Here is a 12617-nt window from a genome sequence, read left to right on the forward strand (position 1 = left end):
CTCACACACCACTCTCACACACCACTCTCACACACCACTCTCACACACCACTCTCACACACACACACCACTCTCACACACACACACCACTCTCACACACACACCACTCTCACACACACACCACTCTCACACACACACCACTCTCACACACACACCACACACACACACACACACACCACTCTCACACACACACACACACACCACTCTCACACACCACACACACACACACACACACACACACACACACACACACACACACACACACACACACACACACACACACACACACACACACACACACACACACACACCACACACACACACACACACACACACCCCACACACACACACACCCCACACACACACACACACCACACACACACACACACACCACACACACACACCACACACACACACCACACACACACCACACACACACACACACCACACACACACACACACACCACACACACACCACACACTTTCCACCCAACAGTGTTTAGTATCATGGTGGCATCCTCTGATGTCAGGACAATGTGATGCTGCTTGGGGATTCAGTGCAGAGTAGAGATGTAGAGATAGATAGACACCCCCCCCCCCAAATGAAATCCCTTGTTCCCACCTCAATCTTCTTTTTCTTCTTTTTGTCATTTCTTCTTATCTTCTGTTTCTTTTGCAGTAGGATGGTCTGATACTTAGGCCTGGGGTGTTCCTGCAGAGAGGCAGGGGGGAGATGGGAAAAACAGGGAAGCAGTAGAGAGAGATGGACAGAGCAATGAGTTAGGGGTTAGGGTTATGGAAAAAGAGACAGGGAGAAATTGAGAATTCTAGCTTCTATTATCCATATTTTTATTAACAGTCCAAAGTAGACAGATTCAACAAAAACATCAAAACATTTGTCAGTGTTTTCATGAACGACACCGTTTGGTCACAGAAACAGGAAGTCTGTATGGTAAAACTGACAAATCAGCTGCCTGGTTTATGGTTCCCAGCTGGTAACCGCCCTAACACCTCCAGGGATGTGGGTTTGAGGGCCATGGGGTGGGGGAAGGAAGCAAAAACCTGGAGCAGCAGACATGATGATTTGATCTGTAAGGACAGCTTGCAACCCAGCCCGGCGTCAACACACCACCCTGGCGGTCGGGTTCGGGTCAGGACAAGATTGTCCCAACAAAGACAGTAAAACCAGACAATTTTGTCTCTACAAGGTTTTTGTGTGGTCCCCACTAGGGCAAATGCAATTTCTGGCCCAGGGGTTTGGTTTAGAGTGTTATAATTGGAGTATTACAAGTTACAGTTCATAAGTTGGCATAACCTGGCAGAAATTGTGAAATTTTATTTTAACATAATGATCATATGAAGCCATCTATTATCATATAGATGTTTGGCTCCTTTTTAAAATCATAATGATAACAGAAATCATCCAAATGGCCCTGATCAAGGTGACACACACAGGTGAAAATGGCAATTAAAAGGTTCATTTCCCACACCAGTGGCTTTTTAAATTGCAATTAGTGTCTGTGTATAAATAGTCCATGAGTTTGTTAGCTCTCACATGGATGCACTGAGCTGGCTAGATACTGAGCCATGGGGAGCAGAAAATAACTGTCAAAAGACCTGCTTAACCATGTAATGGAACTTTGTGATGGAAAAGGATATAAAAAGATATCCAAAGCCCTGCAAATGTCAGTACAGTTCAATCACTTATTAAGAAGTGGAAAATTTGGGGATCTCTTGATACCAAGCCAAGGTCAGGCAGACCAAGAAAGATTTCATCCAAAACTGCCAGAGGAATAGTTTGGGATACAAAGAAAAACCCACAGGTAACCTCAGAAGAAATGCAGGCTGTTCTAGAAAAAGACAATGTGGTTGTTTCACTGACCGATCACGATACTTGCACAAAAATGAGCTTCATGGTCGAGTTGCCAGAAAGAAGCCTTTACTGCGCCAATGCCACAAAAAAGCCCAGTTACAATATGCCCGACAACACCATGACATGCCTCACAGCTTCTCGCACACTAATTTGGAATGACAAGACCAAAATAGAGCTTTATGGTCACAACCATAAGCAATATGTTTGGAGAGGTGTCAACAAGGCCTCTAGTGAACAGAACACCATCCCCACTGTGAAGCATGGTGGTGGCTCACTGATGTTTGGGGGTGTGTGAGCTCTAAAGGCATGGGGAATCTTGTGAAAATTCATGTCAAGACGAATGCGGGCATGTTATCAGAAAATACTGGCAGACAATTCTTCTGCACGAAAGCTGTGCATGGGATGCTCTTGGACTTTCCAGCACAACAATGACCATAAGCACAAGGCCCGGTTGACCCTCCAGTAGTTACAGTAGACAAAGGTGAAGGTTCTGGAGTGGCCATCCCAGTCTCCTGACTTTAATATCATCAAGCCACTCTGGGGAGATCTCAAACGTGCAGTTTGTGCCAGACAACCAAAGACGTTGCACGTTATGGAGGCATATCGTCGAGACGAATGGGCAGCTGTACCACCTGCAAGAATTCAGGGCCTCACAGACAACTATTACAAAAGACTGCATGCTGTCATTGATACTAAAGGGGGCAATACACAGTATTAAGAACTAATGGTATGCAGACTTTTGAACAGGGGTCAGTTCAGTTTTTCCATGGTTGCCATGTTTTGTTTTATGATTGTGCCATTCTGTTATGACCTACAGTTGAATGTGAATCCCATAAAAAATAAAGGACATGTTTTGCCTGCTTACTCATGTTTTCTTTACAAATGGTACATGTATTACCAATTCTCCAAGGGTATGCAAACTTTTGAGCACAACTGTAGGTTTATGGTTAGGGTGTTATGGCTAGGTTTCATGCATAAAAGTTAGGGGTTACAGTTAGGGAACATGGATTATAGTGAGTCAGGTTAAAGTCTCAGATGCCCATAATGATATATAAACAGAAGTGTGTGTGTCTCTACCTCCTCATCCTCCAGTCCGGTCAGGTCCCAGCTGTGATTCAGAGTGATCTGACGGCGTTTCCACTGCTCTAGAAACATTGCAACTACACACACACACACACACACACACACACACACACACACACACACACACACACACACACACACACACACTTTGTATTAGTTCAATATTAAAGATTTGTATTAGTCCAATATTAAAGGCCATTATTGGTCCAATATTAAATGTTTCTATTAGTCCAATATTAGCATTAATAGTGAGGTTTCAATACTATAGAGTCTAGAAACTGAACCTGATATGCAGCAGTATTATGGAGTGTGTGTGTGTGTGTTATAAATATCTAATTGTTTCCTTCCCCTCCCAGTGGAGGTCTTATGTAATTAGTTACCCCCCCTACCCCCACACACCCCCACCCACCCACCCCAGTCCTGAAGAAATCTATATCCACTCTGTCAGGAACTACGCAGCTTCTCATCTTTCACCAAGCTTCTGACTCAGTGACTGATGGACATTTGGACCGACCCAACAGCAACAGAAAATATCATAATACTGTTTTCCCACTTGGAGACATTGTCTAGATGGTAACAGAACCCATGATTTTTCCCTCTACTGGAATGTAACCTAGCTGTCATAACCACCACCTGTGGAGTGACAATAGACCACATTTTTCCAATAGCTGGCCTTGGTAATAGCCTCGTAATTTTAAGTACAGTATTTACAATCATCCATTGGATAATTCTGGCTAATGCCATGTAGTTAGCTAGCCTCAGATATACAGTATTTTTGTAGGAAAATCTAAATTTTACCAGGGGCTACTGACTGCTTCATCTAAATTACACTAGTTCAATGTGATACCATTTCTAAAACAGGCAAATTATAAGGAAGCCAACTACTTTAAAAAGATATAATTACACATCACCACGACAGATCAGCTATTGGGTGTCTCCTTTAGCTACTGGGTGTAATTCATTGTAGTATGAATTGAATGCAATCAGCTATTGAAATTGCATGTAGCTACTGGGTATAGATGATTGTAGTATGAATTGAATGCAATCAGAACACCATGCAACAAAACTACTGCTCACTCAGGACAATGTGCCAAAAGAACAGTTATTGTATTGAAGATATAAACTCTCTTGATTCAATCAATATTTAAACAACTGGGTTTTATCTTCTTTCAGTATAGAAGATAAAGGGACTACGCATTGAAGACAATAGAATGACATCTATACCCCAGACCTCCAAAGAGCTATCCAGGAACCGGCCAACATCTGACCAGGGGATGGCAAGAAACCGATAACCCAAACCCATGCCGAAGATAGCAGAATTACTGCCATATTGCGCAACATAAATGTCATTCAGAGAATATGATGGGACTCAGATATAGAGTAATGTATCTGTATACTTAAAAAACAAAACCATTGATTTGCTTGTATTTATACAATAGTTATTTAATATTGGGCTACTGCTTTTAATGTGGACAATTGCAATTGATGAAATTGCTGAATTTGTCGGAATTGCCTATATGAATTAAACAATTTTTATTCAGAACTTAATATATCCTTTTATATCTGGGAAAAAATGGTGTTTACAAAACTGACACCCCAGACTCGATATCACATAGCACAGCCTTTGACCATAAAACCTACAATCAAGTGCATCTTATCATTGATGAGCTTCCGGCACCTCTGGACTGGCAGTTTGGGCCACTCTTGCCCTTCAAACTGCTGCAGTTCTCCCAGATTTGAAGGATGCCTCCTAGCTGCTGTTGTCAGATCACGCCACAGGTTTTCAATGGGATTTACAACTGGACTCATTACTGGCCACTTCAGAACTGTCCAACATGTTGTCCTGATGTCTTCCTGGGTATGCTTCAAAGGGTATGGAGTCACTGTACTTGAGTCCAGGACAACTCACATTCAACTGTTGGTGTCTCAAACGTGGGCCAGACTTCAGTTAATGAGCAGAATACCCCACAGCAACACACAGCCTACATCAGTTAATGAGCAGAACACCCCTCAGCAACACACAGCCTACATCAGTTAATGAGCTGAACACCCCACAGCAACACACAGCCTACATCAGTTAATGAGCTGAACACCCCACAGCAACACACAGCCTACATCAGTTAATGAGCTGAACACCCCACAGCAGCACACAGCCTACATCAGTTAATGAGCTGAACACCCCACAGCAACACACAGCCTACATCAGTTAATGAGCAGAACACCCCACAGCAACACACAGCCTACATCAGTTAATGAGCAGAACACCCCACAGCAACACACAGCCTACATCAGTTAATGAGCAGAACACCCCACAGCAACACATAGCCTACATCAGTTAATGAGCAGAACACCCCTCAGCAACACACAGCCTACATCAGTTAATGAGCAGAACACCCCACAGCAACACACAGCCTACATCAGTTAATGAGCTGAACACCCCACAGCAACACACAGCCTACATCAGTTAATGAGCTGAACACCCCACAGCAACACACAGCCTACATCAGTTAATGAGCTGAACACCCCACAGCAACACACAGCCTACATCAGTTAATGAGCTGAACACCCCACAGCAACACACAGCCTACATCAGTTAATGAGCTGAACACCCCACAGCAACACACAGCCTACATCAGTTAATGAGCTGAACACCCCACAGCAACACACAGCCTACATCAGTTAATGAGCAGAACACCCCTCAGCAACACACAGCCTACATCAGTTAATGAGCTGAACACCCCACAGCAACACACAGCCTACATCAGTTAATGAGCAGAACACCCCTTAGCAACACACAGCCTACATCAGTTAATGAGCTGAACACCCCCACAGCCATATACGTTTTTGGTAACTACATGACTGCATGTGACATTTCATAGTTTTGACACCTTTGTGGATAACAGTAAAAATAAAGAAATACCCTTGAATGAGGTGATGTGTCTGCACATTTGTTTTCTCTACACATGTAGAGAGGTGAGTAAATGTTACGTACCCCATACTGACATGAAGATGGCAAAGAAGACCGTGGCAGGGTTGTCGAACAGGTGTGACGTGCGGGCAGTGCCACACTCACTGGATAGCTGCCAGTAGTCACAGGCCCGGTCACATAGCGGACACATGGTGAAGTTCTGGTGCTCATCACACATCTCTTGGCTACACACAGAAATACAGGCAGAAATACACGTAAACACAGATATATACACAAACATACAGAAATACAGGCAGAAATACACGTAAACACAGATATATACACACACATACAGAAATACACGTAAACACAGATATATACACACACATACAGAAATACAGGCAGAAATACACGTAAACACAGATATATACACACACATACAGAAATACACGTAAACACAGATATATACACACACATACAGAAATACACGTAAACACAGATATATACACACACATACAGAAATACACGTAAACACAGATATATACACACACATACAGAAATACAGACAGAAATACACGTAAACACAGATATACACACACATACAGAAATACACGTAAACACAGATATATACACACACATACAGAAATACAGACAGAAATACACGTAAACACATACATACACACATACAGAAATACACGTAAACACAGATATATACACACACATACAGAAATACAGACAGAAATACACATAAACACAGATATACACACACATACAGAAATACAAGTAAACACAGATATACACACACACATACAGAAATACAGACAGAAATACACGTAAACACAGATATATACACACAGTCGCTATAAAACAGTTTAGCGCACAAGCCCCACTCCTGCATTCCTTCTGGACAATCCTCTATGTAACAAATCTCACTGACCTAATAAACTCTGAATCAAGATACAAACAACATTAGGGTCCCCTTATAATGAACCATGGACCATTATAACTACCCCTTCAATCAATCAATTTATTTATAAAGCGCTTTTTACAACAGCAGTTGTCACAAAGTGCTTTACAGAGACACCCGGCCTTAAACCCCAAGGAGCAAACAACAGTAGTGTTGAATTTCATGGTGAAGTTAATTACAATTTCCCTTATAATGAACCATGGACCCTACCCCTTATAATGAACCATGGACCATTATAGCTACCCCTTAGAACCATGGACTACTTGGTACTAAAGCTAAAAGAAAGTTGTTTTTATGATGTGTGGCGTTTTGTGACAGCAATTGTATAGATTAGAACTTAGGAACTAGGTACAGAGAAAATTCTCTTGGCACAATTAGCAGTTTATTTGCAAATAGAGAGGTATTAAAGCTTAGAGAATAAAGTGAGACATCTCTGGGATCAGTTGGAAATACATTCAAAACATATACAAGAATGGGAGGGGATTAGAATCTGCATATTCATCCTGTAAAGACAACATTTGTTCCTTTATCCCTTCCTGCCCCTCGTTGTCTCTCTTCCTCTATGCTGTCCTAAGTGTTCACCCAAAGGGGCAAATTGACCCTAAATCCCCCCAAGGGGCAAGAGGAACATTGCAAATGACAGCCGGCCACATACCTGAAGAATAAAGAACAGACACACTTGTTGGTTTAAGCCAATTAACAGGTCAGAGAACCCAATGGTCCACTGATATCATTCACACGTGTGTCACAAACAAACGAGGAACAGAACTCCTGTAGCATTCCTCTACACGTTTGTAGAATTATAAAAATAATTTTCTAAACCAGTTTCCATGGGGGGGAACCAGGTAGTAACCAGGAGCAGCTGCCCCCGGCAGTAACAGGTGACCAGACAGAGAAACCAATCCAGGTAACGATCTCTCTCCCAGTCCTCTATAATTACAGGTTTATGGTTAGGTGCTAGGGAATGGTTTAGCGCTAGGGAATAGGAAACAAGGATGTCTGGGTTCTCACAAGGAGCAACAAGGATAATGTGTACCTGGGTATGTTGGTGTCCACAGTATTACAGCCATAACAGAAAACAAACACGCCCACAATGGAGGCTGGTATCAAGAGCTGGGTGTAGAGGCCCAGCCAAGCGAAGTACAGACCAATCTTTTCCCCAAAGTACTTCCTGTAGGGTAGATGTCAAGAGGAAAGCAGTCACCATATTTCAGAACACTGGCATTAAATCCTGATGAGGCTGGTATTAAACCTGATGAGGCTGGTATTAAACCTGATGAGGCTGGTATTAAACCTGATGAGGCTGGTATTAAACCTGATGAGGCTGGTATTAGGGCTAGGTTTAGATTAGTCATGGGCAACTTGGATGGTGGTGGGGGTCACAGAAATTATGTACCGGTCATCAGGGGGCCACAGATTAACTGGGAGCACACACACAAACTGGGAGCACACACACAAACTGGGAGCACACACACAAACTGGGAGCACACACACACACACACACACACACACACACACACACACACACAAATTATTAACGAATGTATAAAAAGTACACTAAGTCTGATGCTAGTTAACATATCTGGATCCTTTTAAAATATTGATCAATGTGCCATTTTCCCACTCTGCTCGTCTCTCCCAGGTGTGCAAACCTGGAGGCCAACAACAAGAAACGTCTGACCTCTGTGATTGCCAACAAGGGTTTTGCCACCAAGTACTAAGTCATGTTTTGCAGAGGGGATCAAATACTTTTTACTCATTAAAATGCAAATAAATTAATACATTTTTTTACATGCCTTTCTCTGGATTGTTTTGTTATTCTGTCTCTCACTGTTAAAATAAACCTACCATTAAAATTATAGACTGATAATTTCTTTGTCAGTGGGCAAACAATCTTTTCCCCACTGTATGTAAGAATAAGGTAATGTAACAATAATGTGGTAATATTAATACCTGATGAGGTCCACAGGCTGATATTTGTAAAAGGCTCCATATCTGGCCCACTCATCATGCAGCAACTGAGACAGAACAGACAGTTTTCAGAGGACACTAAAATACAGTAGAAATAAAGTACTTCAGAGTAAAGTACACTAAAGCAGTATAAAGCACAGTAAAGCAGAGTGCAGTAGAGTAGAGATAAATACAGCAGAATAAACCAGAGTACCGTATTGTATTCTGGAATACATTAAAGTATTAGAGTACAGGTAATGTAAAGTTGAGAGAATAGGTAATTTTCACATGTTATTGTACAGTAGAGTATAGGTAATTACTGTACATTACAGTAGAATACGTTAGAGTACAGTCCACTAGAGTGTATTAGAGTACAGTCCACTAGAGTGTATTAGAGTACAGTCCACTAGAGTGTATTAGAGTACAGTCCACTAGAGTGTATTAGAGTACAGTCCACTAGAGTGTATTAGAGTACAGTCCACTAGAGTGTATTAGAGTACAGTCCACTAGAGTGTATTAGAGTACAGTCCACTAGAGTGTATTAGAGTACAGTCCACTAGAGTGTATTAGAGTACAGTCCACTAGAGTGTATTAGAGTACAGTCCACTAGAGTGTATTAGAGTACAGTCCACTAGAGTGTATTAGAGTACAGTCCACTAGAGTGTATTAGAGTACAGTCCACTAGAGTGTATTAGAGTACAGTCCACTAGAGTGTATTAGAGTACAGTCCACTAGAGTGTATTAGAGTACAGTCCACTAGTGTGTATTAGAGTACAGTCCACTAGTGTGTATTAGAGTACAGTCCACTAGAGTACAGTAAAAGGTCTTCAAAGATCCAGACAGAACCTGATTTAGGTCTGGTCTGTAATCCTGTAGTTGACCCTACGACCGTTGACTGATGGGTCTCAATAAATTATAACTTTATTCTGAAGAAATTAGAGATTTATTACACAGTGTTAATTTTGCTGCTAGTACTATCTGTGAGACTTGATTAATTGGTCATTCTGCCTGTGTAACAGGCTACTCCACAAAGGAACCATGGTTTAGTAAAATGCAGCTATACAACACTAAACATGACAAAGGAATGGCCGTACGTTGTCAAAGCAATCTAAAGCAATCAGACTAATATTTACATTTCATTAAGAGCCAACTGAGCTATAGATAATATAACGCCAACATCATGTGGTTAGCCTTAAAGAAAAAAAGTGAATTATTTGCTCCTTAAAAACTGCTAATGGCCAGTTCATTAAAATATTCAAAATATTTTGTCAAAAAAACAAATTCCTAAAAACCTCAACATACCTAAATGCCTCAAAACATTGGTATTTCTTTATATTGTTGATAAAGAGAATGAAATAGAACTGTATATATAAAGTAGTTAATTTTTCAATGTATTACTATTTCAATGAGCAATTGCATTAGTATAAAATGAAAGTTTTCCCATACTGTTTAACACAACATATAGCTTATCACATGGGTTGTTTATTTTATGCAGTTTTTTCTGCTGCGTCTAGAGGGAAAATATTATGTTAACACAGGAAATGCATGCGAAACATTAAGGTTAAACACAATACTTATCTGAATTTAGTGCTGCAGTTAAAAATTTTAACAATATTGATCTAATGTCAGATCTGGTCCACGTCTATTAGAAGAAGGATCAGTCTCTCCCCTAAAAATATCTGGATCCTATCAGTAAGAATTAAGCTGATCTACAATGGTTTTTAGATCCATATTGACCTCTAGATTACAGCACATTAAATTACAGTAACATAAAGCAGATTAAAGGACAGTAGATTTAGGGCAGCAGATGAAATTACAGTATAATACAGCTGATTAGAGGAGGGTAGGTTTTGAACTACAGCAGTAGAATTAATTACAGTATAACACAGCAGATTACAGTACAACAGGTTTTGAACTAGGGCAGTGCAGTAAATTACAGTATAATACAGCAGATTACAGTACAGTAGATTTTAAACAAGGGCAGCAGAGAAACTTGCAGAATAATACAGCATGTTACTGGAGAGTAGCACAGCAGTTACCTGCCTATCATTCCTCTCCTCTGAGTGACCCACGACCATATAGTCACCCTGCAGAAATGGGGGGGGGGGGGTCAGACACATGGCCCTCAAATAGATTCTAAAAACAACACTAAGTGAAGCTCACAGCATATAACAGCAGCGTTGTTAACATGAACATTAGCTTGAGGTTACCAGGAACATTATATTGATTCTAACAGTAGCATTTTAATGAGGCTGAGAGCAAGAATATCTTCAGACTCAAAATAACACTAGCCTTAGACAAATAGCAGCATTAGCTTGAGACAAACAGCAACATTAGCTTGAAGCTAATAGTAGCATTAGCATGAGAATAATAGCAACCTTAGCTTGTGGCTAACAGTAGCATTAGCTTGTGGCGTTAAAGCAACATTAGTTTGCTGCAAGAATTAACATGAGCTAACAGCAGCATTAACAACCATTAAGAAGACAATCTGTCACTTACATCGTGGAGAGGGAATGCAGAATCATAGACACCTTTAGCTATTAATGTGGTGATGCCTGAGAGGCAGAGAGGGGAGAGAGAAATGAGGGGAGGTATAGTGGGGAGAGAGAGAGGGGAAGAGAAAGAGATGGAGATAAAGAAGAAGCAAAAGAGAAAGGAAGAGATAAAGAGATTAAGACAGAGAGAGAGGTATAGGTTACTCAGTGTATTATCAAGCTCATCTAATATTAGTGAGAGATGTTCCAGGGATCTGTATCAGCTTTCACATTCAAAGGACAGGAGGGCTCAGTGGGGACATTTTAAAGAATCATTCATTAGCTTGTTAACTAATTAACCAGACCTCTAGAAAGTGAGAAACAGCACAGTGATTAGCTTAATCAACGAGCCAATCACAGTATAGCTACAGGGACCAAACTCCCTCCGGCCTCTGATTCAATCTCAGCCTGACCCCACAACCTTGACCCACTTCCGGAGGGGACAGGAAGAAAGCAGCCCGACACTTCTAAAACCAAGCCCTAAAGACAAGACAACTGAAAACATAAACTCAAGTTAAAGCATTTTAAAGCCAAACAAAAATGTATCAACATAAAAATAATAATTTAACTTGAACTTGGACAAAATTGCATGAGATTTTAAAGCTTTTGTATATATATCTTGACATTTAAGTCCTTAAGGAGACACTTCAACCAGAGTAACTTACAACTTAAATACACCAATCAGCCATAACATTATGACCACCTGCCTAATATTGTGTAGGTTCCCCTTTTTCCGCCAAAACAGCCCTGACCCGTCGAGGCACAGACTCTACTAGACCTCTGAATGTGTGCTGTGGTATCTGGCCCCAAGACATTAGCAGCAGATCCTTTAAATCCTGTAAGTTGCGAGGTGGGACCTTCACAGATTGGACCAGTTTGTCCAGCACATCCCACAGAAGCTCAACTGGATTGAGATCTGGGGAATTTGGAAGCCAGGTAAGCGACACACACGCACCCAGCCAGCCACGTGATGTAAAAGACCAGGACACCTTCTTCCATTGCTCCGTGGTCCAGATGCTCACATGCCCATTGGAGACACATTCGGCAGTGACAGGGGTCAGCATGGGCACCCTGACTGGTCTGTGGCTACACAGCCCCATTTGCAACAAACTGCGATGCACTGTGTGTTCTGACACCTTTCTTTCAGTACCAGCATTAACTCTATCTCAATCGGAGTTACAGTAGCTCGTCTGTTGGATCGGACCACACGGGTCAGCCTTCACTCCACACGTGCATCAATGAGCCTTGGCCGTCCATGACCCTGTCACCGGTTCACTGCTTTTCCTTCCTTGGACCACAATTG

At 41.5% G+C, this 12617-nt stretch overlaps 1 protein-coding gene across 3 annotated transcripts in view; it reads right to left on the bottom strand.

Moving 5' to 3' along the window:
* ano2b (anoctamin 2b) overlaps window positions 1-12617 on the bottom strand; it is a 99908-nt gene that overhangs the window by 55018 nt on the left and 32273 nt on the right. For all 3 annotated transcript variants that reach the window (XM_029125224.2, XM_029125222.2, XM_029125223.2), the window contains 7 exons: window positions 11280-11335; window positions 10820-10867; window positions 8784-8848; window positions 7867-8001; window positions 5948-6108; window positions 2950-3032; window positions 622-711 (listed from right to left, as the gene is read on the bottom strand). In XM_029125224.2, coding sequence (XP_028981057.2) covers window positions 622-711; window positions 2950-3032; window positions 5948-6108; window positions 7867-8001; window positions 8784-8848; window positions 10820-10867; window positions 11280-11335 — 638 coding nt within the window. The remainder of the gene's footprint in view (window positions 1-621; window positions 712-2949; window positions 3033-5947; window positions 6109-7866; window positions 8002-8783; window positions 8849-10819; window positions 10868-11279; window positions 11336-12617) is intronic.

This window comes from Esox lucius, chromosome 14 (assembly GCF_011004845.1).
Source record: "Esox lucius isolate fEsoLuc1 chromosome 14, fEsoLuc1.pri, whole genome shotgun sequence".
Taxonomy (NCBI): domain Eukaryota; kingdom Metazoa; phylum Chordata; class Actinopteri; order Esociformes; family Esocidae; genus Esox; species Esox lucius.